Source organism: Haliotis rubra, unplaced genomic scaffold (genome assembly GCF_003918875.1).
Source record: "Haliotis rubra isolate DU_JTF1 unplaced genomic scaffold, ASM391887v1 Scf38, whole genome shotgun sequence".
Classification (NCBI taxonomy): domain Eukaryota; kingdom Metazoa; phylum Mollusca; class Gastropoda; order Lepetellida; family Haliotidae; genus Haliotis; species Haliotis rubra.
In genome coordinates this window covers 1,147,668-1,173,775 of record NW_025767057.1, presented here as the reverse complement: position 1 = coordinate 1,173,775, position 26,108 = coordinate 1,147,668, and the positions used below count along the sequence as shown (strand labels likewise).

The window sequence follows — 26,108 nt, the reverse complement described above, 5'->3', positions numbered from 1 at the left end:
TTCACGAAATATGTTTATTGATAATCAGTATATACACAAAAGTAAAAACAGAGTACTTCTCCTTGAGCCAGCGTTCTTTTGCCAAGGAACGCAGGTGATTAAATACATTCACATTTCAACATGGAATGGTAAACTTGAAATAGGTTTGATGCTTGGCAAAAATTTGATGGAATTGTCAAGGGAGCTTGAGTGCATATTCGGGAGAAAATGTCACCCCCGCATAACTTTCTAGGAATGACAGTTTGTTCGAATGCTCCATAACAGGAGTTTACTACAGTGCACGTCGTTTCTTGTGGATATACCGTTATATAACGGTTTCAATAACAAAAACAATGTTCCACATATGTATCAACACGTGCAACACCCGCAACACCTGTTTATGTCCATGGGTTGTATTGCACTGCCCTGTCAAATCTATTGCACAAAGATGGGCGGGCCCCGCTCCACAAAGCGATCTTAGCTCCAAGATAACCCAAACCCGACTGTCAGACTTTCACATTAATTTACAACAATCGTAGCGTTAGGGTCTCTGTATAGACCGGGGTCCAGCACACACAATGCATGGATGCAAGTTAATTATAAAAGATTATGAAGGGCCTTCGTCACATCTTGATTTCCCGGTGAGTGGGCTGTGAGAATTGCATATCTTTCTTCCCCACGGAACCATAGTCTGGCTCAGCGGCTGTCAGCGGTTGTAGATGACTCTGCTCCTCGATGACCATGAAGGTGGAGCTTTTCGACCATCTCGATACACACACTATGGCCAACACATTGCACACAATTGTCAAAGCCATGAGGCCAAGCCACTGAAAATGAATGGAAATATTATGGTTCGTGTTAAGGATATATCGAGTATGAATTTGTGTTCATTGGGATTGTGTTATCCATACGATAAACCAATTCCATACACATTTCTATCACGATCCCATAAACTCACAAAATAAGTTTACATTTAAGGTGAAATGTCTACTACATATTATTCATTATAGATTCATACAAAACCGTAAAGGCGGTGAGTGATTTAGGAAGTTTACATACATAAAAGTGAAAAGGCCTCACAGCGGGAGATAACAGAAATGGACTTCACACATTGTACCCACGGGGAATCAAACCGGGTATTCGGCGACAAGCGAACGCTTTAACCACTAGGATACCCCACCACCCCTAAAAACAGAGTACTTCTCCTTGAGCCAGCGTTCTTTTTGCCAAGGAACGCAGGTGATTAAATACATTCACATTTCAACATGGAATGGTAAACTTGAAATAGGTTTGATGCTTGGCAAAAATTTGATGGAATTGTCAAGGGAGCTTGAGGGCATATTCGGGAGAAAATGTCACCCCCGCATAACTTTCTAGGAATGACAGTTTGTTCGAATGCTCCATAACAGGAGTTTACTACAGTGCACGTCGTTTCTTGTGGATATACCGTTATATAACGGTTTCAATAACAAAAAACAATGTACCACATATGTATCAACACGTGCAACACCCGCAACACCTGTTTATGTCCATGGGTTGTATTGCACTGCCCTGTCAAATCTATTGCACAAAGATGGGCGGGCCCCGCTCCACAAAGCGATCTTAGCTCCAAGATAACCCAAACCCGACTGTCAGACTTTCACATTAATTTACAACAATCGTAGCGTTAGGGTCTCTGTATAGACCGGGGTCCAGCACACACAATGCATGGATGCAAGTTAATTATAAAAGATTATGAAGGGCCTTCGTCACATCTTGATTTCCCGGTGAGTGGGCTGTGAGAATTGCATATCTTTCTTCCCCACGGAACCATAGTCTGGCTCAGCGGCTGTCAGCGGTTGTAGATGACTCTGCTCCTCGATGACCATGAAGGTGGAGCTTTTCGACCATCTCGATACACACACACACTATGGCCAACACATTGCACACAATTGTCAAAGCCATGAGGCCAAGCCACTGAAAATGAATGGAAATATTATGGTTCGTGTTAAGGATATATCGAGTATGAATTTGTGTTCATTGGGATTGTGTTATCCATACGATAAACCAATTCCATACACATTTCTATCACGATCCCATAAACTCACAAAATAAGTTTACATTTAAGGTGAAATGTCTACTACATATTATTCATTATAGATTCATACAAAACCGTAAAGGCGGTGAGTGATTTAGGAAGTTTACATACATATAAGTGAAAAGGCCTCACAGCGGGGGACAACAGAAACGGACTTCACACATTGTACCCACGTGGGGAATCAAACCCGGGTATTCGGCGTGACAAGCGAACGCTTTAACCACTAGGCTACCCAACCACCCCTAAAACGCCTCAGAAAAACAGTAAATTACTCAAGACCAGACTCCTTAACTTTCTGCATAATTCATCATTTGATATGGAAGTTATCCGCTCATTCAGGCGGATTATCTTTCCCCAAATCTATAAGTACTATATACCTCTTGCTAAGGTATCCAACCCAGGCATCCCTGCTAGTGGGAGCAATAGGGAGGCTAGCTACCCCCTACTTGCTTACAGCCTTCTATACAACAACTATAGTCATGTAACACTCTAATTACATGTACTCCACTTATATTACAAGAAGCCTGTCGAGCAACCCTCAAACAGGCTCTAATGCCTTGTTGGGCTCGACAGGGTTCCCTCTACGTATATGAATGTCATACTCTAAGTACATGCTATATATCCAGCAAGAGAATCCCCCACTCCAAATATATATTGTGTAACTTATGTAAATAAACTTTGTAATGCATATCTCCTCTTGTGTTGTGTGTCATTGTAAACGTAAAGGCGATGAGTGATTTAGAAAGTTTACATACATAAAAGTGAAAAGGCGTCACAGCGAGGGACACCAGAAATGGACTTCACACATTGTACCCACGTGGGGAATCAAACCCGGGTATTCGGCGTGACAAGCGAACGCTTTAACCACTAGGCTACCCAACCACCCCTAAAACGCCTCAGAAAAACAATAAATTACTCAAGACCAGGCTCCTAAACTGCTGTTTATGTGGTAGGTCTTTGTGAATAGCACACGGCACTGCCAGGGAATAACCAGGATCGATCATTTGACAAAACATTTTAAACTGGGTGTTATCGGGAAAATAGTGGTGACAGTAATATGGTCGCATAAAATCAGCGAAAAATGTACTGAAACCATCCCATAGCCTGTAGATGACTGCACATACAAGCTGCCCCATGACAGTAAGTTATCTGGTATGTTTACTTGTGGTCGACAGGCAGACCATCCCCAGTGTGCTGAAGATACCTGTTCTAACTACTGTTTGTACGCCGGACGTTCCAGAGAGTGAGGGTACGTTGTTTATAACCACATATAGCACTGTCATCAAGGCTGTCGGTACTTAACTGAACATCGACCAGAACACCAAGTCACTGATGGCATGCTATCCTCAGCTGCACGTGTTATCTCAAGTAACGCTCCAATGTTATCTTTACCAACGGCCAGTTGTTATGTCTAGAGCGATGACTACCACGATTTAATTTGAGTTTGCCTGCAACTCGCATACTCCAACAAAACCCACGTGCATTGTCCAGTTACATACCTGTACTATTGTGACCATGAAAGTCTCTCTCCCGAACTCGTACCACTTCTCGCCATCTCCACTGGTGTTGGAGATGAGGTCTATTGCCCACCACACGATCAACACAGATCCCTCCAGCGGGGCAACAACCCTGCAGACAGAATTAAAACTCTTTAGCCCTGTTTGAGAGAGTAAACATATGTTGCTTTTCTGTGATGAGCCAGTGCGCTAACCAGTCTAAACAATCTTCCAAAACAAACAAATTAAGAACAAACACACAAACAAATCTGCAGCTGAACTGATGATTATCCAGCACCAAAGACAAGGAAGTACCCTACTTCTCTAAGTTCACACAATACTATCTACTATCTACTGCTCGCTTCGCTATCCAGTCAGCGGTGAGATACAACTGAAGGTACAGGGTTGTCTCCCACTACTCCAAGTACAAACAATACTATCTACTATCTACCGCTCACTTCACTATCCAGTCCCAGAGACTACTGAATGAACAAGATAGTACCCAACTAAGTACAAACAATACTATCTACTATCTACCGCTCACTTCACTATCCAGTCCCAGAGACAAGGTAGTTTCCAGTCCCCCACGCCGAAGTTGTTGACGACCTCTTGTCGGAACCTCTTCACGCCATACACGATGACCATGACTTGAAGCATCAGGCCGTTGATGACAAGAGCAAAGCCCCACACAAAATCCTGCAAGGAAAAGACAATTTGAGAATGTGAGAACCACGGGAATGGATCCATGGGTTAGGGCAGGTTTACCAAACAGTAGTCCTGGATATATAAAGGATGGCCCCCTTCATGCTGAGCAATATTCCAGTAGATCCACACTTCACTGTTAAGGTTCCAGTTGAACTACCCTTTTCTTCGAAAACGTCAAAAAACAACAACAAAACAACACATCATTGGATTCACGCTAAAATGTTCAGAGCTTTCAGTTACAACATCTAAGGTCTCAGTAATGATACCCGAAAGCTCTAAAGTGGTAGACATGTGGAGTGCATTTAAATCTGACGCATCGTGATGTTTGATTTGATTTGACATGTGTTCGTGAACACCTGGTGTCATCACTGATAGTGCTTCAGAAACACATGTTTGGGATAAAGTCGGAATCATAAATCGAAATGGTTAGCATATATTTCCTCGGATTAAGGAAATATTCTTTGTCACCGTTATTTATTACATCTATAGCAAATTGAGGGCATGAGTGTGTGAATTTGGTTTTACGCCGCTTTTAGCAATATTCCAGCAATATAATGGTGGGGGACACCAGAAATGGGCTTCACAAATTGTACCCATGTGGGGAATCGAACCCGCGTCTTAGGCGTGACGAGCGAACACTTTAACCACTAGCCTACCCCACCGCCCCAGTTGTGGACATGAAGCTGTTGACAGTTACGAAACTCCTCGTAGTTACCTGGTTTGTTAGAATGTCCAAGTTCAGCGCAGACATCAGACCAATAAGGAACGTCACAGCCACGGTCAACGGGGTTCCGTACCGTCTTGGTACTGGAAACACACATCCAGATCAGCTAACGGTAAGATGTCGAGAGAATAACACTGCCCAAAGAACGAGCATATTTCTTGGTTGTTTTTCTTTGCTTTAAAACAGCAGAATCTCTGCACTTGTGGTTAAATGCTGGCAGGTCTACCGTTTCAGCAGGAACAGTTGAAACGCTGTTGAATTCCTACATTGTCTGGTCCACTATCACTTGACTGTCTAGTGTAGACTCGGCCGTTGTACGACAGGAACTTTCTATGTGCCGTTTGTAGTGAGTGAGTGAGTTTTAGTTTTAGTTTGAGGCCGCTTTTAGCAATATTCCAGCAAGATAACGGTTGGGGACACCAGAAATGGGCTTCACACATTTTACCCATGTGGGGAATCAAAGCCGGGCTTTCGGCGTGTCGAGCGAACGCTTTAACCACTAGGCTACCCCACCGCCCCTTGTGGCGTTTGTAACTGGCACGTCAGTGTGTACTACCGGTATGGCGGCACATACTTACTCTTGTCTAGAGCACCTAGCGTCATCATTGCTTTTCAGTGATCTATTGATACGCCTCTATTTTACATTTTATGCAGGTGAATCTGTCTCAGCAGATACTTGAAACTGTTTCTTCTCTGGCGTCGACGTAGGTGACGCCAAAGGTGTTACCAAACAACGTAAACAGTCCTGACAATTGTTCGATTGAAATGTCATTTTTGTCAAATAAATAACGCTTCTGTCGAATACGATGAAAGAAAAGTAAACATATCCAGTAAACTGCACATGATTTTGAAATGTTAGTTCCTCGTGAGATGCATTATTTCCTCCTTGTGTGTAAAAGATTATTCCAAGTATGATATACCACTCTCAATATAACTGATACTTGAACTTACATCCGAAGTCTTGCAGAGTGTGTGTAAACAGCTCGATGTTCGATATAAGCGAGGTAACTCCGGCGAAGGAGAGAGTCAGGAAGAAGAGGACGGAGAGTACCCGGCCGAACACCCCCACCGAGGAGAAGAGAACTGGGATCCTACAGATATAGGGGGTGAGAATACAACAATTCAGTATATACACAACAAGAAATAAAAACGTAACAATCATTAGGTTTACAAATACCAATTAGTGATATATTACTAGCAGTGAGTGAGTATGGTTTTACGCCGCTTGTAGCAATACACCAGAAATGGGCTTCACACATTGTACCCATGTGGGAAATCGAACCCGGGTCTTAGGCTACCCCACCGTCCCTATTACTACCAATCAGTATATCTAGTTTGATTGCCGTGGTATGGGCAGTTCAGAAAACTGAATGGGAAGCAGACGGTATATTTTAACAAACACCATTTGCCATAGTAGAGTGAGATTTTGAAACATACAAAAGAGATTAAAGTACTGTCGGAAATGCTAGAAAACTGCTTTTGACTGTTATTTAAAATTCAGAGGTATTACAGTTACTTCAATAACAAATATCACTTCAAGAAACATCTACCTAATGTAGACCGAGGGAATAAATTTTGAGACATGCTCTAAAATGTGATTTTACTGATGAAAATACCAAAACTTATAAGGGGTAGAGGGACGTTATTTGATACAAACATTAACTGCCTGTGTTACGTCATCAGCATGCGCGGTGTCGACAGGTGAAATTGACATCTGAGCACACGCTCGGGGGAGGGTCATCTCAATATATGTTTTCTGCAAAATGTTGAATATGTGTACGTATAGTATACGTATTAGTTATGTAAGGGATCATTTGTGTATGTGTATTTGTTTTGAAATAAACATACGAATTACTGTACACTGGAAAGAATCCCATCACTTGTGTTATCTTATCGATTGATTGTAGAAATGTGCAACGTTTTAATAAATGTTTTGCATGTCAACAGTATATTTCATTGAAAAAATATGGATATAATTCGGTCAGTTTCATCTAGTTGTGAACATTGGCCAAAGATTTAACGAAGTCACTGGTGTAGCTTCTTTAGAATATATATATTTTTCTTCTCATAAAGTTTGTAGACCGCCCGTCTAAGCACTCCCTTGTCAAAGTTGTCAAGGATGGTTTTACGTCCCGGTTTTGCATTTGAGACGGTCCCTCTCTTGTCTGATTTGTTTACAATATTGTAAACTTGTTGGTAAGACATGCCAACAGCTCTACAAGTTCTGTAATAAACCCTTTCTAAACTAATGAAAGGTTTACCTCTGTCTTTTTTAAGCAGAAAAAAACTATAAACCTTTACAACAATTGACTGCAAATCGTTGGCCATAGTGGACGCTGTGATAAAGATGTGCATGCATGACGGGAAACTTATTTATCAAGACTTAACATTTATATTAATATTTCTTCAATAAAGAAACGATAATTAAGTAAAGTAACACAAACATTCAACATTTATTTGTTTAGGAAAAACGTTAATTCATATTTTTACACCACCTGTATTATTAGCATAAATGTAAAGACTATTTCAGATTTCTGTTGTTGAACTCTGAAAAAATCTTAAGTTGCTGTTTTGGTACCAAATTCTCTCCTGTAAACTGCCCTTTAAATGCATGGGAATGTTAAATCGGTTGAAATAAAAATTAGGTAGACAATAGACGAGTTGATATATTGACAACATAGTAAATGTATCACCTTTATAAAGATATTAAGGCTAAAAAGCATTTTTCTAGCATTTCCGACAGTACTTTAGTCATCCCATCAAATCAGTGTTTCGTGTGAGTCGGGGCGGTGGGGTAGCCCAGTGGTTAAAGCGTTCGCTCGTCACGCCGAAGACCCGGGTTCGATTACCCACATGGGTACAATGTGTGAAGCCCAATTCTGGTGTCCCACGCCGTGATATTTCTGAAAGCTGCGCAAAACCCAACTCACTCACTCACTCACTCATGTGCGAGTCCTTGGGAACTGCAGGATGCATGGTAAGGGTGACGTCACTACAGAAACGCAAGCTATGGCAACAAATGGATCTGGTAGAGTGAGCTCGAATTTTTCTTCGCATCGTGAACATGTTAGTATGTAAAGATGACAACAAATTCATTATTATATAATACAAAGGGCAGTGAATAGTAAAACATAGGATAGTAAAACTATCACATGTTTGGGAGAAAACAAACCATGGCAAACTTACATGGGAATATCATTCTCTATATCGAGACTTATGATTGGAAACAAGTTACTGATCCGATGTAAGCAAATTTTATTGTTGGTTTTATTGTTGATCGAATAGGTCCAGGGTGTTTTCCATAACAGAAAGGTGATCTCACACACCGGATAATCGAAACTGGTAGTATGTCATACCACGTGACCTAAAATAATTTTGACAACATATTAGCAGGGTATGAACCTCCCAAAAATTTCAGCCAGACCACAGGGCTGGTTAGATGTTAAACTTGCCAGCCCTGACCAAACCTTACCTGCCAGCAAATGATTTAGGTTTGACAAGCGACGTAGTTCATCATCCAATTGGAATTCATCATTTACTTTTACGAGTGAATTAATAATGATTTATTATCCTGAAATATTATGAATATCTTATATACATGTCTAAATTTTAACCCGACCGTCGGGCAGGTGAATTTGAGAATCTGGCAGTCCGTGTTGAAAATAACCCGTCCCGGGCGGTCGGGCAGGCAGGTATTTCGTAACGCTGATATTAGCGACACAAGAAAACTGTTCACTGACCAGATAAAGGTAAGTCCAGTACTTCCAGGTCCACTGTCCTTGATGATGGCCACTATTTGGGGCTGTGTCAGGGACGGCTTAGTGACGACGATGGTGGCGAACACGGTGGAGAACACAGTGATCCCAGAGATCAGGCTGAATAAAACAGAATGAGTTTGGTTCAGCTTTGATTTGAAATGTCAGTTTCTTACACTGACATAGTACTAATTACATACCAGAGTGAGTGAGTTTAGTTTTACGTAACACTCAGCAATATTCCAGCGGTCTGTACCAGACAATCCAGTGATTGGGATTGGGATACGACACGTGTCAACCCAGTCAGCGAGCCTGACCACCCGATCCCGTTAGTCGCCTCTTACGACAAGCGTGGGTTACTGAAGATCAATTCTAATCCGGATCTTCATGGGTAACATACCAGAAAAACTGTGCAGCTTATGTTTATTATTTGCTTCCATTGGTGAGTACATGGGAGGCTCAGTGGTTTAAGGCGTTGGAAAACATCATCAAAGGACCATATGCTTTGGTCTTTAAGGTTAGGACCTGTAAAGGTCCGGGTTAGAATATTGATCTTCAATAACCCATGCTTGTCGTAAGAGGCGACTAACGGGATCGGGTGGTCAGGCTCGCTGACTTGGTTGACACACGTCATCGGTTCCCAATTGCGCACATCGATGCTCATGCTGTTGATCACTGGATTGTCTGGTCCAGACTCGATTATTTACAGACCGCCGCCATATAGCTGGAATATTGCTGAGTGCGGCGTAAAACTAAACTCACTCACTCACTTAAGGTTAGGCGCCGTGAGATATGTGAATACTGATTAAAGCAGTGTATGATTTCATTCCGACTACTTAAGTAACAATGAGACAGAACCAAGAGATAACACAAGATTTTTGTGTTTACAATCATACAAAGTACTATTTAAGAAAAACACGGGGATGCAAGAATATCGCCAAATCTCCCATTTTCGTACTTTTGCTCTTGTTTCAAAGGTCAATTGATTAATGCGAGAACGCCCCTTACATTATTCCATACATTGTATAATACGAAAATCTATCGCCCATATTTTATTCGGCCACGCCTACTGACGTGTTACACGCCGGATAACTGACTCCTGTAGATTCAGATATTGTTGACAGCGCTGAAGAGGTCAAAGGAAGTCTAACGACCAAACTCTACCATTCCTTTCATACCTGACGAGGTTGTTGCAGGAGGGGATGAGAGAGCCGTATCGGACGATGCCGTTCTCCCTGGTCATGTACGAGGAGTATGGGATCATCAGCCCCGACCCCGCTCCGGTGTCGAAGGCGTTCTGGCTAAGGGCGTCCACCCACACCCGGGGATCGCCAAAGGATTCTGACGTATGGAGAACATATACCAAGTTAATACAGTATATAGAAATATTTACCTGTGTTTGGCCTCTGGATCTGGCTGTTGGAGTGAGTGAGTGAGTTAGTATTTAACGTCACATCGGCAATATTGCAGCCATATCGTGACGATCTGGCTGTTGGAATGCTGGTCAATTTGCAATTATTCTAATATAGCTCTTCTCGGTGGATGGACAGATGCCAAAAACTCTCATAAGTTTGTATTGCTGAGGAGGCAAAACTTTTTTCAAGATTCAGTTAGGGGTAGATACTAGTGTTGGGAATTGGTTGAAATCTCACAATTGATGATTGCTTCGTCACCAACGAGCAATCATCGAAAATATTTGGTTAACGTCATTTTTTCAGATTTTCTTATTCAGGTTGTTATAGCAGATAAGTTTAACATGATGCAATTTGCTACTTGAAAGTGATGACTAATATACCATGAACATAAACTTTCAGGAGTCTTCAAGAAATATTCAGTCATGACTTTTCAGTCAGTGAAGTGAGATTTCTAAGAATTAAACACGTTTTCTGGGCCTGACAACTTCGAAGATATGTTCCATCAAGTGTTTCAAAGACTGCAACGGTAGTTCCAAAATCGTTTGTGTTCGATTATGAGAAAATGTGATCGATTGCTTGGTCGTTTGACCAATGCGACCAATCTTCGATTATTTCAATTAATCGGAACACCACTTCATCCGGCAGATGAAACAATGACTAGTTAGATAAAAAATAAAGGAGTAGTTTCTTTAAGGCAACAAACCGTTTTCTGGTTCGACCAACAAAATGGCCAGATGTACAAACGGTTCCTTCTCATGAAGGATGCAACAACTACTCCAAGGAATACACAGAAGACCGTGTTTGGCAAAAGTGACTTCACGCAAGCATAAGGATTTCCGCCAATATCTGAATATATACTACCCATCAAAAGTTTAGACTCACTTAAAGCACTCACTATATGTTAGGCATATATGTGTGGTTCTCCACTAACTTTGGGGAACCAACTGCAAACTTTATGCAGATGAATTGCACGAGGATCATGAATTAAATTGCTAAAAAGCATGTGCAAAATATCGTGCATGTGTATAGATGTGTAAAACTCGTCACTTTTAACTCAGTTTCGTCATTTTTTTAACCCATGACAATAATCTTTTCAACGTGACGAATTTGTTTTACAATACATCAGTTCATGTGTAAAGAGGGCCTTTAAACAGTATGGACAATTTTGCAAAATCTAGTTTAGTTGATTGAAGTAAGTGGCTACATTTACACTAGTGAGTCTAAACTTATGATGGGGAGTATATATGATCTTACCCCAGTTTGGTGTGAAGAGGTATTTGATACCGAGATCCGCGTACTCCCGTGTCAGTGACCACACGAACGTGAACAGCAGGATGAGCAACAACACGGGGACGAGGAACATGTTGACCTTCTCTATAGTCTTGACCCCTTTCACCACGGACAGACCAGCAATGATGATGGCCATGGCGTGTGTTAGTACCGGCCAGGCGCTGTTCTGTGTGTAGAAAGGAGTGAGTGAGTGAGTTATTGAATGAAAGAGTGACTTGGGTTCAACTCCGCTTTGAGGCATTCCAGTTACATCATGGTGTTTAGAGCAAATGTTGACAATCATAAAAGAAAAGTGGCAGTGGTGTAGCCTAGTGGTTAAAGCGTTCGCTCGTCACGCCGAAGGTCCGGGTTCGATTTCCCATATGGGTACAATGTGTGAAGCCAATTAATGGTGTTCCCAGCAGTGATACTCCTCGAATATTGCTACAAGATGCGTAAAACCATACTCAGTCATTCACAGAAAGATAATCGGACCGAACCGTGTGGGTCAAGGAAAGAATATTCCAGCTGTATGTGGGCGTTGGGGTAGCCTAATGGTTAAAGCGTTCGCTCGTCAAGACCCGGGTTCAAATCCCCACATGGGTACAATGTGTGAAGCCCATTTCTGGTGTCCCCCGCCGTGATATAGCTGGAATATTGTTAAAAGCGGCGTAAAACTGAACTCACTCACTCACTCCAGCTGTATGATGGCAACCTGTAGGTAATCGAGTCTGGACCAGACAAACCAGTGTGTGATTGATATGGTGATCAATGCTCCCTTCCGTCGAGGTACAATGTCGTGCAAAAGGCCAAGGAACTAGACTATACCTAGCCTGACAATTAGTCGTCCTTTACGTCAACAATAGTTGAGACCTATTTTCACAAACAGATTCCGGTAAAGAAATACTAGTTTCTTTAATCACAGGATGACAACAATATCCGTCCTTCAACTCATACATGCCATATGCAGAAAAGTGGAACATTTGTCATTGCAAACGGTACCGTTAAACAAACACGTCATTGTTCCTTTCACTATCGATGTAAACATTGTACATGGGTGATCACATGTAATATAAGGGCGGTGGGGTAGCCTAGTGGTTAAAGCGTTCGCTCATCACGCTGAAGACCTGGGTTTCGATTCCCCGAATGGGTACAATGTGTGAAGCCCATTTCTGGTGTCCCCCGACGTGATATTGCTGGAATATTGCTAACATCGGCGTAAAACTAAACTCACTCACATGAAATATAAACGTCTGTGCAGCAGTGAGTGTATGGGGTCTATGCTGCATTTAGCAGTACTTCTGCCATAATACATCGTTCGACACGCACAATAAAGCTTCTCGAATCTCAGGAAATGTTTTAAGAAGGAATACGGTAATAGAAGGTCGGTCGAACGCCATTACCTCCGCAAAGTCGGTGAAGATTTCCTTGGACTCGTCCTCATTGGCTGGCAGGTCGTAGGCGATGCAGTAGATGAAGTAGTAGAAGCACCACCCCAGAATCACGGAGTAGTAGCATCTGGGAATACAATTTATCATCCTCGAGGATGCAGGGTATTGTATATTATGATAACTACCTAGGAGCCGTTCGCCATCAGTGGTTTCATGCGGATGTGACGTCATCATTATAATATCTCTTATCGCTAACTAAGAATATATCGCGTTTATGAGTGTAAAATCACAACCATTTATAGCGTCTGGTAATTTAGATTGGGCCCAAAAGAAATTCTCTGGCAATGCGACAGGATCCTAGGTAATTGATTAACAGAATGGAAATATAGTGACATTGATACTCGAGAATGCCAGCAAGTCGGATGTAATTCATTTCATAAAGCACATATTATTGATTAAGGGTATTTTGCAATTCATTAAGCCATAAGAATTCGGAAGAACATTTCTGTCTTCGAGTTGCACGAATTCCTTTATGGCATGGTCAGGAAGGTTTGGTCTTAGGTCTGTGAATACCAAATGTGTTTTCAGTAAGAGATATGCCGACACCAAGCGTTAGTGCCCAATTTACAATAAACACAAAAAAATCAGTGTTTTCGTAAGATGTTCTATCTAATATATGTTATATTTGGGATTACATTTTCTTAGTAAAGTACCAATTCTAGTATTTTTTTAGTGGAACTCCCTCTGGGATTCGAACCCTAACCCTCAGAGTCAGGCACCTAATCGCCAGCACACAATCGCTTTCGGCCGTGGGAGCCGTGCCAATTAACACTTATCAGAGGGGTACACAAAGTCCGCAGTCTTGACTACCAGTTGTCCGACTTCCTTTTTTGTGGAAGTCGCGGTGGCTGAGCGTGTTAGGCGGCTGACTTTGTGTGCTGGCGATTAGGTGCCTGACTCTGAGGGTGTGGGTTCGAATACCGGATGGGGCTCAACTGGATACATGAATGTTAATCAGCATTATTTGATACATCTAAGCACTCGTATATTGCAACACTACGCTCCTTCTAATCCTTGCAAGCACGCCGTGCAACGTGACTGCTGTACAGTGTGCTCTGACAAACGGAAATATGGAAATCGTGGAAACCTCAAAACGAGGCTCCGCCGCTAGAAAGGTTTGGCGGTCTGGTACGGACTTGATATTATATCAATCACATTGTGCGTTACAAAAAATACAGTTAACAAATGCAAAAAACACATAACAGGTGTAACCAGTGAGCCAGATGAATTACGAATAATTTTACGACCTCATCAAACAGGGGCAGTCTGTGACGTCTTAGTTAAGGTCATGCTGCCTACACCTCGCCATAAAATATAGAAATACGATTTTATTAAAGTTTAAAATTGAAATTCATTTGTAAATACCATTTTCTTATGAAAAAAAGGAATTGGAATTCAGTGTCACCATAGTTGTTTGTAGTGTCTCTTTTCATTTTCACACGAGAAAATTCGGATCAGCTGAAAAGTAGGTCATTGTCTGAATTGGTTAATGAGACTCATGTTTCGGTTAAACTTTGTAATCAAACTATAGATTCTATCAAAGCATCATATCTACTTGTTGTTACTACTCAATGGCTTCATCACTAGTGTTGTTTGTTGTTCTTAGTCCCCAGCCTCTACCCATTATGTACCACTTGCTATTCACCTGCTTTTGTTGATGTTAATCTGCTGCTTGTCATAACACACCATGTTTATGCTTCTCACCATTTGGTTGCCGTCATGTTTAGGTTGATAACGATGTTAGAATCCACGTCGAAACGTCGCTTAATGCAATAAACAAGAAGTTGTTCATCCATAAAGTTGTATGTTTCATTTTTGACCCACCAACCCCTAGATCAAACAATTCTATGTTCTATCAGATAAAAAACAGGAAAAAGGATTTGTTATCTTACGAGATCATGAATGAAACCAAGGTAATCCAGGCTCCACACCAGGCCGCCTTGTCCCCAACGAACTGGCGGAACGAGCCAACGACCGCCTTCTGGGTGTATCGGCCCGAACCGTATTCGATCAGAAGCATCGGTATTGACCAGAACAAGAGGAAGAAGAACCAGACAATGAGGAACACAAGACCTCCTGGAAGACAAGACACAGCGGTTATTACAGGTTGACGCAATGACTGGCGCCATGCAGTGCTATTTCTCGGTTGAACGAAATGATCTTAGGGGTTGTCAGTTAGTTTGGTATTACACGGTTCATCAGCATGAAGGGCCGGGAAGGTTAATATGTATATAGATCTCAGACGTTTAATCCATAATGCTAGGGTTTCACTATGTCCCCGACGGCCACGGCAGCCCCGTATCCCCGAAACGTAGTCCGCCGTGGGATTTTGGCCATTTTCCCTCCAAAGTCAAGTTTTGTTAGGTCCTGCTAAGTTTTCTCACGGTATCCGTGATGGGCCGTTGGGAAAAAACGGGCTGCTGTGTCCCGGAAGCTCAAAAGCGCACTACGGTTCGGCCCGCAGTCCACTACGGATGCCATTACGTTTCCTCCCGGCCTGTCGCGTTCTGATGGGTTACATCACGTTTCTCACGTTTTGATCAAAGTTTTGACACGTTCTGCACGTTCTGTTAAGACTTTCTACGGATGAAACGTGGACGCCGGCCAGCTTTGGACCACGTTTGTGCCCACGGTGTAAAATAAGGCCTCAAGCAATAGCAGCCATTGTATCCTGAGACACTAGAGCAGTATAAAATCCCAAAGATGAAGAAGATTTTGTGTTTGTATGTTTGCTGGGGGCATACATCGAGTCCTTGCGTCAGCAAGAAGGCGATCATCAGCTGAAGAGAGGGAATGCCAGAGAACGCAGCGTGCCGTATCTCGCCTGCCCTGGATGCGTCGTGATAGAACGGGACAAATCGGCTATCATGGAACCAAGCTTGCCGTGAAAACCGGGACAAAACAGACAGCAAGGGTGAAACAACCGCGACAAAACGTCAAACAAACGTGTCCGAACGTGACAAAACTTGAAGGACCGTGAGATACCGGGAAATACACATGCACACTCCCCCACTACGGACCCAATACGGAGTTTTGTTACGGCCTATTACGTGCTGTGACGTTTTGTTGCGTTTTACAACGGCCCCAGGTTTCTCATTCGTACCGTGGCTGCCGTGGCAAATTTTTGAACAGTTTAAAAATCTGGCACTGCATCTACGGCAATCACGGACTGTCACGTTTGCTCATTCAGTCCCCCAACGTTGTTTCACGTCCATCCCGTTTTGTCCTCGTTTCGGGCTGCCGTGGCCGCCGGGAACACGTGTTAACCCTAGCATTAAGTGAGTCCGTGAGTCTGGTTTTGCGCTACCTTTAGCAATATTCCAGACATATAACACCGGCGGAGAGCAGGCCCCGTTTCACGAAGCTATCGTAGCGCTACCACTGTCGTAGCAATATTCCTATCAGTGACCAGAAACAAAGACTTACGGCAGTCGTGACGAGCGCTACGATAGCTTTGTGAAACGGGCCCTGTGAAACGGTGCGGGTGGGCGAAGTGAAGGGCAAACTTTTCACCACTTGGCTACTCCACTGCCCAGCTTCCATGAAGCAGACGATAGGGCATGGAGCTGACAAACCAGGTATCATTGATAGAAGGATTCGAAACCACGACAACTGAGTCCTATATGTCTACCGGAAGCGGAACGGAACTTTGCACAGAAAAATGCGTTGCCTAAGACCACTTGACCATCCTTTCCCTGAGATAATTTCTGTGGTATGTATTTTCACATAGTTGCCGTTGATACGTGTAAAGATGTCACTCCGGTACAAAGTTGTATTCAAGTCGTGGTTGTATGATGTAGTGTATGTATGCTGACGTACACGACATCGCCTACTCACCCTCATCTCGGCTGTTGGTGGCTACTATCCGGGGGAACCTCCAGATGTTGCCCGTACCCACCATGCACCCCAGGCATGAGCACACGAGGCCCAGCTTCGAGGAGAAGTGGGGCCGGTCACCCTGAAAATGACAACAGCGGACATAACGACAAGGGGTTGCTTGGGGTAAGCTTTGAACACATGTATCTGTGACAGGTCTTCATCATCATGCGAAATGTCTTGTCAGTAGAGGTATATTCAGGCCTACCAACAAACAAATGAAAAAAAATCCAATACCACGTTGTTCTTATTATACTAACATTTGTATAGCACCAATATTCAGCTCAGCTGCTCTAGGGCGCTTTGATTTTCTCTCGTTCATTGCATGTCAAACTCAAACGACACATCGTATCATCAATCTCAACTCCCTGGGGATCATACAACTCTTGCATGCAGCCACTAGGCGCACCACGTGTCCCAAACGGACGAGTCGGACAAACGGAAGGGATGCCAACTTATTTCATTTTCCGTGTGCCTGGTAGTGTTTTGACCGAGCGTCGAGCACCTTATTTCCAAACCGTATGAACACCATTTAACCCCAGACGTTAAGCGTCATTTCCCCCTGAGTGTTTATCGTCCTTTTTTTCGAGCGATATGTCAACACGATTTATTCACAACATCAACTATATAACTGACAACACTTAACCATGACACCGCTGACAACTGATTAATGCGTGTACCATAAAAATCTGAAGTTAAATTATCGTAAAGGAAAGAAATGCACTGACGACCATGACAGCAGATAGAAATGTGCACATTAATAGTGCACCAAATCCACTCATATTGATTCATCATTATCCCGGACCAGTGGATCACTGTAAACACGCTGTTCAGCTGCCCTTGGAACGTACACCTACAGTTGTTTGTTGAAGTCATCCTACCGGGTACCCATTCACTGCTGGGGGAACATATCCACTCATATTGATTCATCATTATCCCGGACCAGTGGATCACTGTAAACACGCTGTTCAGCTGCCCTTGGAACGTACACCTACAGTTGCTTGTTGAAGTCATCCTACCGGGTACCCATTCACTGCTGGGGGAACATATCCACTCATATTTGATTCATCATTATCCCGGACCCAGTGGATCACTGTAAACACGCTGTTCAGCTGCCCTTGGAACGTACACCTACAGTTGTTTGTTGAAGTCATCCTACCGGGTACCCATTCACTGCTGGGGGAACATATCCACTCATATTGATTCATCATTATCCCGGACCAGTGGATCACTGTAAACACGCTGTTCAGCTGCCCTTGGAACGTACACCTACAGTTGTTTGTTGAAGTCATCCTACCGGGTACCCATTCACTGCTGGGGGAACATATCCACTCATATTGATTCATCATTATCCCGGACCAGTGGATCACTGTAAACACGCTGTTCAGCTGCCCTTGGAACGTACACCTACAGTTGTTTGTTGAAGTCATCCTACCGGGTACCCATTCACTGCTGGGGGAACATATCCACTCATATTGATTCATCATTATCCCGGACCAGTGGATCACTGTAAACACGCTGTTCAGCTGCCCTTGGAACGTACACCTACAGTTGTTTATTGAAGTCATCCTACCGGGTACCCATTCACTGCTGGGGGAACATATCCACTCATATTGATTCATCATTTTCCCGGACCAGTGGATCACTGTAAACACGCTTTTCAGCTGCCCTTGGAACGTACACCTACAGTTGTTTGTTGAAGTCATCCTACCGGGTACCCATTCACTGCTGGGGGAACATATCAAACTTTCATATGGGAAACATATCAAACAAACAAGCCTAAGGAGGCACTGCGTTCTTTCGGGGCAGGACGCTCGCACTAGAAACTCAAGGAGTCAGGTTCCCACCTGAAGACGGACCTGGGGGCTATATAAAGGACCACGTGCCATGGATACATTATACATTTCATTCAACTGACAACCGATCAGCATCTGATCGCGTTCTGACGTCCAGACGTCACCTCACTCATGTGACAAGTCCTGTCAAGGACAAGCGTCATTGTTGGAACATCATGACCGATGGACCCGTGAAGATCCGGATTAGAATATTGGCATTCAGTAACCCATGTTTGTTGTAAGAGGCGACTTGCGGGATCGAGTGGTCAGGCTCACTGGCTTGGTTGACACATGTCATCGGTTCGCAATTGCGCAGATCGATGCTCATGTTGTTGATCACTGGATTATCTGGTCCAGACTCGATTATTTGCAGACCGCCGCCATAGAGCTGGAATATTGCTGAGTGCGGCGTAAAACTAAACTCACTCACTCATAACCGATGGACCGGTTTATAGAGAGCTGTCTACAGATTGTCATGAAGGATTTTATGCCCGCATCCCGGTCGACTGCCGTATGGAAGAAACATTCGACACCAAAACATAATTTCATCTGTCTAATCAAGCGAATACGTTTAATATGATGAAATAACGTGTGGTATTTGAGGTGATACAGTACGGCTGGTCGGCCATAATTCACGACCTTATGTACCACTGTGAGAATACAATGTCAGATTCAACAAATAAATCACGCGTTATAATGAATGTCATCGTGGGACAGCTGGTCGTATTGTTCAGCATGGCAGGCTTCAGTAGCGTCACATTCGCTCTATGTGTAGACATATCTCATCTATATTTGCACACAGGTACTGTCTGTACCAATTTCCGCTGATCAATGAGCTTTTTAATGTAATGGAAATAATGAAATATGATAATTGTATGATTTTATTTAAACTGATGGGCAAAAGATTCTGCATTTATTACTTGCATCTGAACAAGAACATAGTCGTAGAAACTCTGCAAATGTAAAGTGTAAACAACAGCATAAGATATCCAATACATTACTACTGAGTAACCATTTTGTTTGTTTCACTTTTAACCAGCATTAAACATGGGTGTAAAGTTTCTTTTGACCGTCAGTATATGTTTAATTACCTCGTGAAGATTGCAGGGTAGAACAGATCCCCATCAACCCATGAGGCAACTGTATGGACTGACTATAAGAACTACACGGGCCCTCTATATGTACTATATGCTATGACAGACTCGCCAAAATCGTAAAGGGTGAAATATAATTTCGGTACAGTGAAAATAATAAAACTTCTGTGGATGGAGTCCTATACTACACGCTTTTGGAGAGCATGGTGCCTGTTTGATACATCTGTGGATATGACAGTGCCTGTTTGATTGTCTCTGGAATGCATGGTGCATGTTTGACACGTTTCTGGATAACATGGTGCATGTTTGACACGTCTGTGGATGGCATGGTGCCCGTTCAACACATTGTGGACAGCATGGTGCATGTTTGACATGTCTGTGGATAGCATGGTGCCTGTTTGACACGTCTGTGGATAGCATGGTGCCTGTTTGACACGTCTGTGGATAGCACGGTGCCTGTTTGACACGTCTGTGGATAGCACGGTGCCTGTTTGACACGTTTATGGATAGCACGGTGCCTGTTTGACACGTCTGTGGATAGCACGGTGCCTGTTTGACACGTCTGTGGATAGCACGGTGCCTGTTTGACACGTCTGTGGATAGCATGGTGCCTGTTTGACACGTCTGTGGATAGCTGTTTGACATATGGATAGCACGGTGCCTGTTTGTCACGTCTGTGGATAGCACGGTGCCTGTTTGACACGTCTGTGGATAGCACGGTGCCTGTTTGACGTCCTGTGTGGATCCCATGGTGCCTGTCTGTGGATAGCACGGTGCCTGTTTGACACGTCTGTGGATAGCACGGTGCCTGTTTGACACGTCTGTGGATATGGATAGCCTGTTTGGCACGTCTGTGGATAGCACGATGCATGTTTGTCATGTCTGTGGATAGCACGGTGCCTGTTGGACACGTCTATGGATAGCACGGTGCCTGTTTGACACGTCCATGGATAGCACGGTGCCTGTGTGATAACAAAGTGTCCGTTTGGCTCGTCTGTGAATAGCATGATGCCTGCTTGACACGTCTGTGGATAGAACGGTGCCTGTTCAACACATTGTGGACAGCATAGCGCCTTTTGACATACTTTTGGATAGCACGGTACATGTTTGACACGTCTCTGGATAGCATGGTGCATGTTTGACACGTCTCTGGATAGCATGGTGCCTGTTTGACACGTTTTTGGATAGCATGGTGCTTTTTGACACGTTTTTGGATAGCATGGTGCTTTTTGACACGTTTTTGGATAGCATGTTGCCTGTTTGAAACGTCCGTTGATAGTATGGTGCCTGTTTGATTGTCTCTGGAGAGCACGGTGCCTGTTTGACACGTCTGTGGATAGTATGGTGCCTGTTTGATTGTCTCTGGAGAGCACGGTGCCTGTTTGACACGTCTGTGGATAGTATGGTGCCTGTTTGATTGTCTCTGGAGAGCATGGTGCCTGTTTGATAGTATGGCGTCTGTATGTCCTACCTTCGGTGAACAGATCCGTTATCACACTCAATGAATGATATCAGCGTAGGTAAAGTGTGACATCGTTTTAAATACCAAAATAGAAACGCGTCAGCTCCTCCGATACGAGATAATGGTGTCTGTGACGTCACGACCTTCACCTTTACTGGACAGTCGTGGACCGATTAAAAGACAACAGGTAAAACTTTCATGTTTCCACATGATATCAACGTCATTGAAGTCTCACTATGAACCATGAAGGGTAATAACATTCTGACCTAACTGTCTGCACACATTCCAACACAGATCTGATCCACCAAGTACATTCCTCTCGGACTGCTGGATTGACTGGCATCTCACACTGACAGGTAACACCATTACTAGAAGTTACTGCGGGCCCTCATACTGCCAGGTCAAGGTCCCAGTAGTCATATAACTAACGTATATAGCTGTAGATGGTCAATGACGAAATAGGCAATAGTTACCACCTGCAATATGGTCTTTTTAGCAATGAAAATTCATTAAGGTTGAAATGAAAATGAGGTACACTGAAAAAGACGGCTTCAATGGTATTCCATCTTCATCACGATTGCCAGCGCCAAGAAAGGGCTTCGTAAACCGTGTACTACGGAAACAAACCTTGGTTTTCTTCGGCGTGACAAGCGAACGCTTAAACCTTTAGGCTACCCAGTGCCTAATTTAGCAAGGCTGATCTGGATGGGGTAGGGTGTTAGTAGAGAGTTAAGTATGCAAAATCTAAAACAAAATACATTTATCAACTGTCTCAGTGCTTTGGTTTCCAGGGAGGTGTGTCTCTGGTAACTCAGTGGATTTGCAGAAAAGGGGCCACGTATTACGTATTGAACAGATCAGCGTTCCGTATTCCGTCAATCCATAGGTATGACGGCAGGATGGCCACACGGGATATGCAATATGTCACAGTTACAATACTGACTGAGTTTGGTTTTACGCCGCTTTGAGCAATATTCCAGCAACATCACGGCGGGGGACACCAGAAATGGGCTTCACACACTGTACCCATGTGGGATTCGAACCCGGGTCTTCGGCGTGACGAGCCAACGCTTTAACCATTAGGCTACCCCACCGCCCCCACAGTTACAATAGGTCACAATAGGGGTTACTGCGCTGCTACAACCTATCGAATATCTGCCTCTCCGATATATACATATTGTTACATATGGGTTATTATTTGCATTATCTACTTTATTTCCTTATTATCTACTTTATTTCAATATTCCGTCGCAGTGATGATATCACTGCTACTAGCTAATTTGCATACCACGTGATCTTACTTTTCTCTTGTTTGTAAACTAACGGGCTTAATCTGAAATCAAAAGAGACTAACCTAACACAGAGACGTGTAGGTGCTCTTCATATTGTTTTCTGGGGCGGTGGGGTAGCCTAGTTGGTAAAGCGTTCGCTCGTCACGCCGAAGACCCGGGTTCGATTCCCGACATGTGTGAAGGGTACAATGTGTGAAGCCCATTTCTGGCGTCCCACGCCGTGATATTGCTTGAATATTGCTAAAAGCGGCGTAAAGCCATACGCACTCACTCACTCATATTGTTTTCTATAGTAATATACAATACATATGCATCAAATTGACTATCTCCAGCTCTCCGCAGGGCTTTGAGGACGACTCGTGGAACCGTACAATCAAAGTAAACAAAGAAAAAAGGGAACACGTTTTAGGACAATTTTTAAGTAAAGGTAAACCTTTCTATTACTGATGTTAATTGCAAGTGATGTTAAGATCAAGTGCATGCACACGGAGTAGAACTACGAAGTGGTTTGATGTAGAGCCTGCCTTCACATCCCGTTTGTCACTTGCCGCATCTGGCCGCTGTGTAATTACCACAAGCATCCAATGTTGAAACCAATAACGTATTTTCGATCGAAAACTGACGAATACGGGGAATGATTTATTGTCCGTCTATTGTCCGATTTATCTTTGACAATAAACCAACGGCAATATTGACAATCATGAATCATTCAAACACGTACAGCATAATTCATGTTCTTACATACTGGGGGCGCTGGGGTAGCCTAATGGTTAAAGCTTTGGCTCGTCACGCCGAAGACCCGGGTTCGAATCCCCACATGGGTACAATGTGTGAAGCCCATTTCTTGTGTCCCCCGCCGTGATGTTGCTGGAATATTGCTAAAAGCGGCGTAAAACCAAACTCAGTCAGTCAGTCTTACATACTTATAGATCTGAGTGAGGTTGATATTCAATTTGTTTATGATACAAATAACCATAAACACAGAATGCCAGCAGTTTAAAAAAATACATGTACCATGAGATAAAATCTAGAACCCCATTCCCTACAACACTTCCTCGCCACCCCCCGGCACCCTACTTGACATGATATTGGAATGATGTATTAATAACGCACGCTAAATTAAATGCTGCTCTCACCAACGATCAGTTAAATAGCTAATCCATAATTAGCTGGGGTTAATCCATTCTATCAGATAGGGGAGTAAGGTGTGTTTTCTTTGCTAATTACCTACTCCACTGTCTCACAACTGGGAATCTCACAACTGGGAGTTCTCACAAATGGGAGTAGACCATCTACACGTGTCCTGCTCCTAATCTCACAGGGATTGTACGACAATCCTACAGCGGTTATCAATATGTTTAACGATGACAATGATAACATAATCAACCTCAAAAGCAAAGCATTATTTAAACGTAAGACAGAGAACTGGTACATGGATTTCTTTGCATATTTAAAATTATTCTATGTCCAGTGATAAATGTATCAATGATGGTATATACTGTCGTACAAAAGAAAGTACACATCTGATGCTTTGGTAAAATGATTTCCTGAAAACAGCGTACTATTTAGAAAAGTGTTTTGATTGCGACTCACAAGTCACAAACATTGTGTACGTGTTGCAGTAACACCATAGATATAGTACCCAATTGGAACATTGCTAGCAAACTATTTACGTTGTTTTAATAGTCTTAAAACACCAGGTGTGTACTTTCTTTTGTACATCAGTATAGATGTATTAGTAACTGTAAATGATTATTCTTACACTGATGATGTAGATTTATTGTCCAATAGATAAATCAATGTTCAGTTTACAGAACACACCAGAGTTTCGTGATGCCGTATCTTCATGTATTTTGGTAAAATGTTACATGTTGTAACTTTCAGTAGCTATTTCATTATTTTACAGTTTGGATGTAAAATCAAAATTACAATGACTTGTAACACAAAAAACCCTGTCATGAAGGTATCTATTGTCACTGCACTACACTAAAAAAATGGACCGTTTCGTTTGAGGACGAATTCAACAATGCTCACTGTGTACACATACACAACTTCAAAACAATCATTTCAAGCGAATATATTTACCTACAAAACGAGACATAGATCACAAACATCGAAGAAGTACTTAAGGAACTAGTGCCAAAATCAGAATGTGTACCGCTAACTTGCCGAATTTCTTGTTTATGTCATAGCATACACACGACATGCTTAAACACACGCTGAATCGGTGGCAACTCTCTGCACGCTAATCGTCTTTCTTTCTCAGCCACTTACATCTTACTGCCAAAATGAGTTAACGAAAATATATTCAACGCAGACAGACTTGTGTTTTGCCCGATTTTTCGAGCTTCCGAAAACCATAGCTCCTAAAGCGCTGCATCGATATATTGTTTCCCTAAATCTCACCCACTCCACGCATTCACTCACGCCTTCAAGATCCCATACACATTAAATGACAGTAAGTAAATTTATTCAGTAAATTTATTTGATCAACATAATGGTAAACGAAGGAAGACGTTTTAATATTGAACGATGCAAGAGAATGTGCCCATTGTGTAATATAGATGTGGAAAATGAAATCCATTTTTTGCTTGTATGTCCTTTGTATAAAGATTTGCGTACGAAATATATAGCTGAATATTATCTACGTAAGCCACCTACATTAGCGTTTAAACTACTTCTTTCATCAACTGACCAGCATGTAATAATAAAGCTGTCGTACTATATCAATTATGCTCTTATTAAACGTAACAATCTGATAAAATGTGTTGTAAGTCCATCGTATTTCACTACTTGTACATAATTAACTGCCTGTATCATGATTTGCTGTCTGGATCACTAATTACTACTTATTGCACCATATGTATAATGTATATGTATAACACCAATGTATATGGGCCGGAGGCCTTTTGTACAATAAACATCTTTGACTTGACAGTACCTGTTTGTGTCACATTTACTAAGATATTACACAGCACAATTGTTGTATCTTATCTCCATACGGTAAACATTCGTTTGCAACATAAGAACGAATAACAACGCATCAGTATTTGAAGATACCGCATGAAGATATTCTATACACGCATTCCACTCAGCCATTGTAATGTGGTCGGGCTGTACAGAACAGATTTCATAAACATTACGTTTTTTCGGTCAATCCAGGCGTGAAACAGTGAATGTACAGAAAGAGTAGGAGGTCACTTTCGGTAGTTGTCAAACACAGTGAACGACGATCATTGACATGATACATATTTACGTACCTGTTCCTTGTCTTTCTCACCGCCCGCCATCAGAAATGAGGTTTGTGGTCATGTGATCATCAAATTCAGTCACATGATCAGAAATGTGACCTGAACACGACACTGAACAAGATAGACAGATAACAGTGTACTGCAGCATGTTGATATTTATAAATCTAAGTCAAGTTAAGATTCATACGTGTTGACACATATTATCTGATTTTCGCTGGAAACGGTTCGGGAAAGACTGTTTCTAATTTCGTAACATGGGAGGTAACTCGTGCAGGCCTATTTACCGCATGGCGTGTTAGTAACACAAAGTGTGTAAGTTTTTATTTATCGCCTTTGAACAAAACACGTTGGTCTGAACTCACTGGGAGAGAAACCCGGAGTGGCGCAGGTCTCGGACGCCCAACACTACTGTTTAGGAGATGCATAA

General features: G+C 42.7%; 1 protein-coding gene across 2 annotated transcripts; it reads right to left on the bottom strand.

Moving 5' to 3' along the window:
* LOC124286313 (uncharacterized sodium-dependent transporter YocR-like) lies at positions 1-25,747 on the bottom strand. 2 transcript variants are annotated; one of them, XM_046722674.1, is made up of 12 exons: positions 25,691-25,747; positions 16,709-16,829; positions 14,764-14,947; positions 12,824-12,938; positions 11,406-11,607; positions 9,915-10,077; positions 8,722-8,856; positions 5,933-6,072; positions 4,973-5,064; positions 4,097-4,248; positions 3,556-3,685; positions 1-806 (listed from the first exon to the last, which is right to left on the bottom strand). In XM_046722674.1, the coding sequence occupies exons 1-12, from the start codon at positions 25,718-25,720 to the stop codon at positions 603-605; spliced, it is 1,668 nt and encodes a 555-aa protein (XP_046578630.1). In that variant the 5' UTR covers positions 25,721-25,747; the 3' UTR covers positions 1-602. The 2 variants fall into 2 exon arrangements, with proteins under 2 accessions (XP_046578630.1, XP_046578631.1); XM_046722675.1 differs by lacking the exon at positions 1-806 and adding an exon at positions 1,469-1,935.
* Between the last annotated feature and the right edge of the window lie 361 nt (positions 25,748-26,108).

What these genes read in the sequence shown, in the direction of transcription:
- LOC124286313 (XM_046722674.1), bottom strand. Translation starts at nt 25,720, where the DNA reads ATGGCGGGCGGTGAGAAAGACAAGGAACAG. An exon ending in GTGAGAAAGACAAGGAACAG is followed by an intron (nt 16,830 to 25,690) that starts GTACGTAAATAT and finishes TGTCATTTTCAG; the next exon opens with GGTGACCGGCCCCACTTCTC. An exon ending in TCTTCACCGACTTTGCGGAG is followed by an intron (nt 11,608 to 12,823) that starts GTAATGGCGTTC and finishes TTCTACACACAG; the next exon opens with AACAGCGCCTGGCCGGTACT.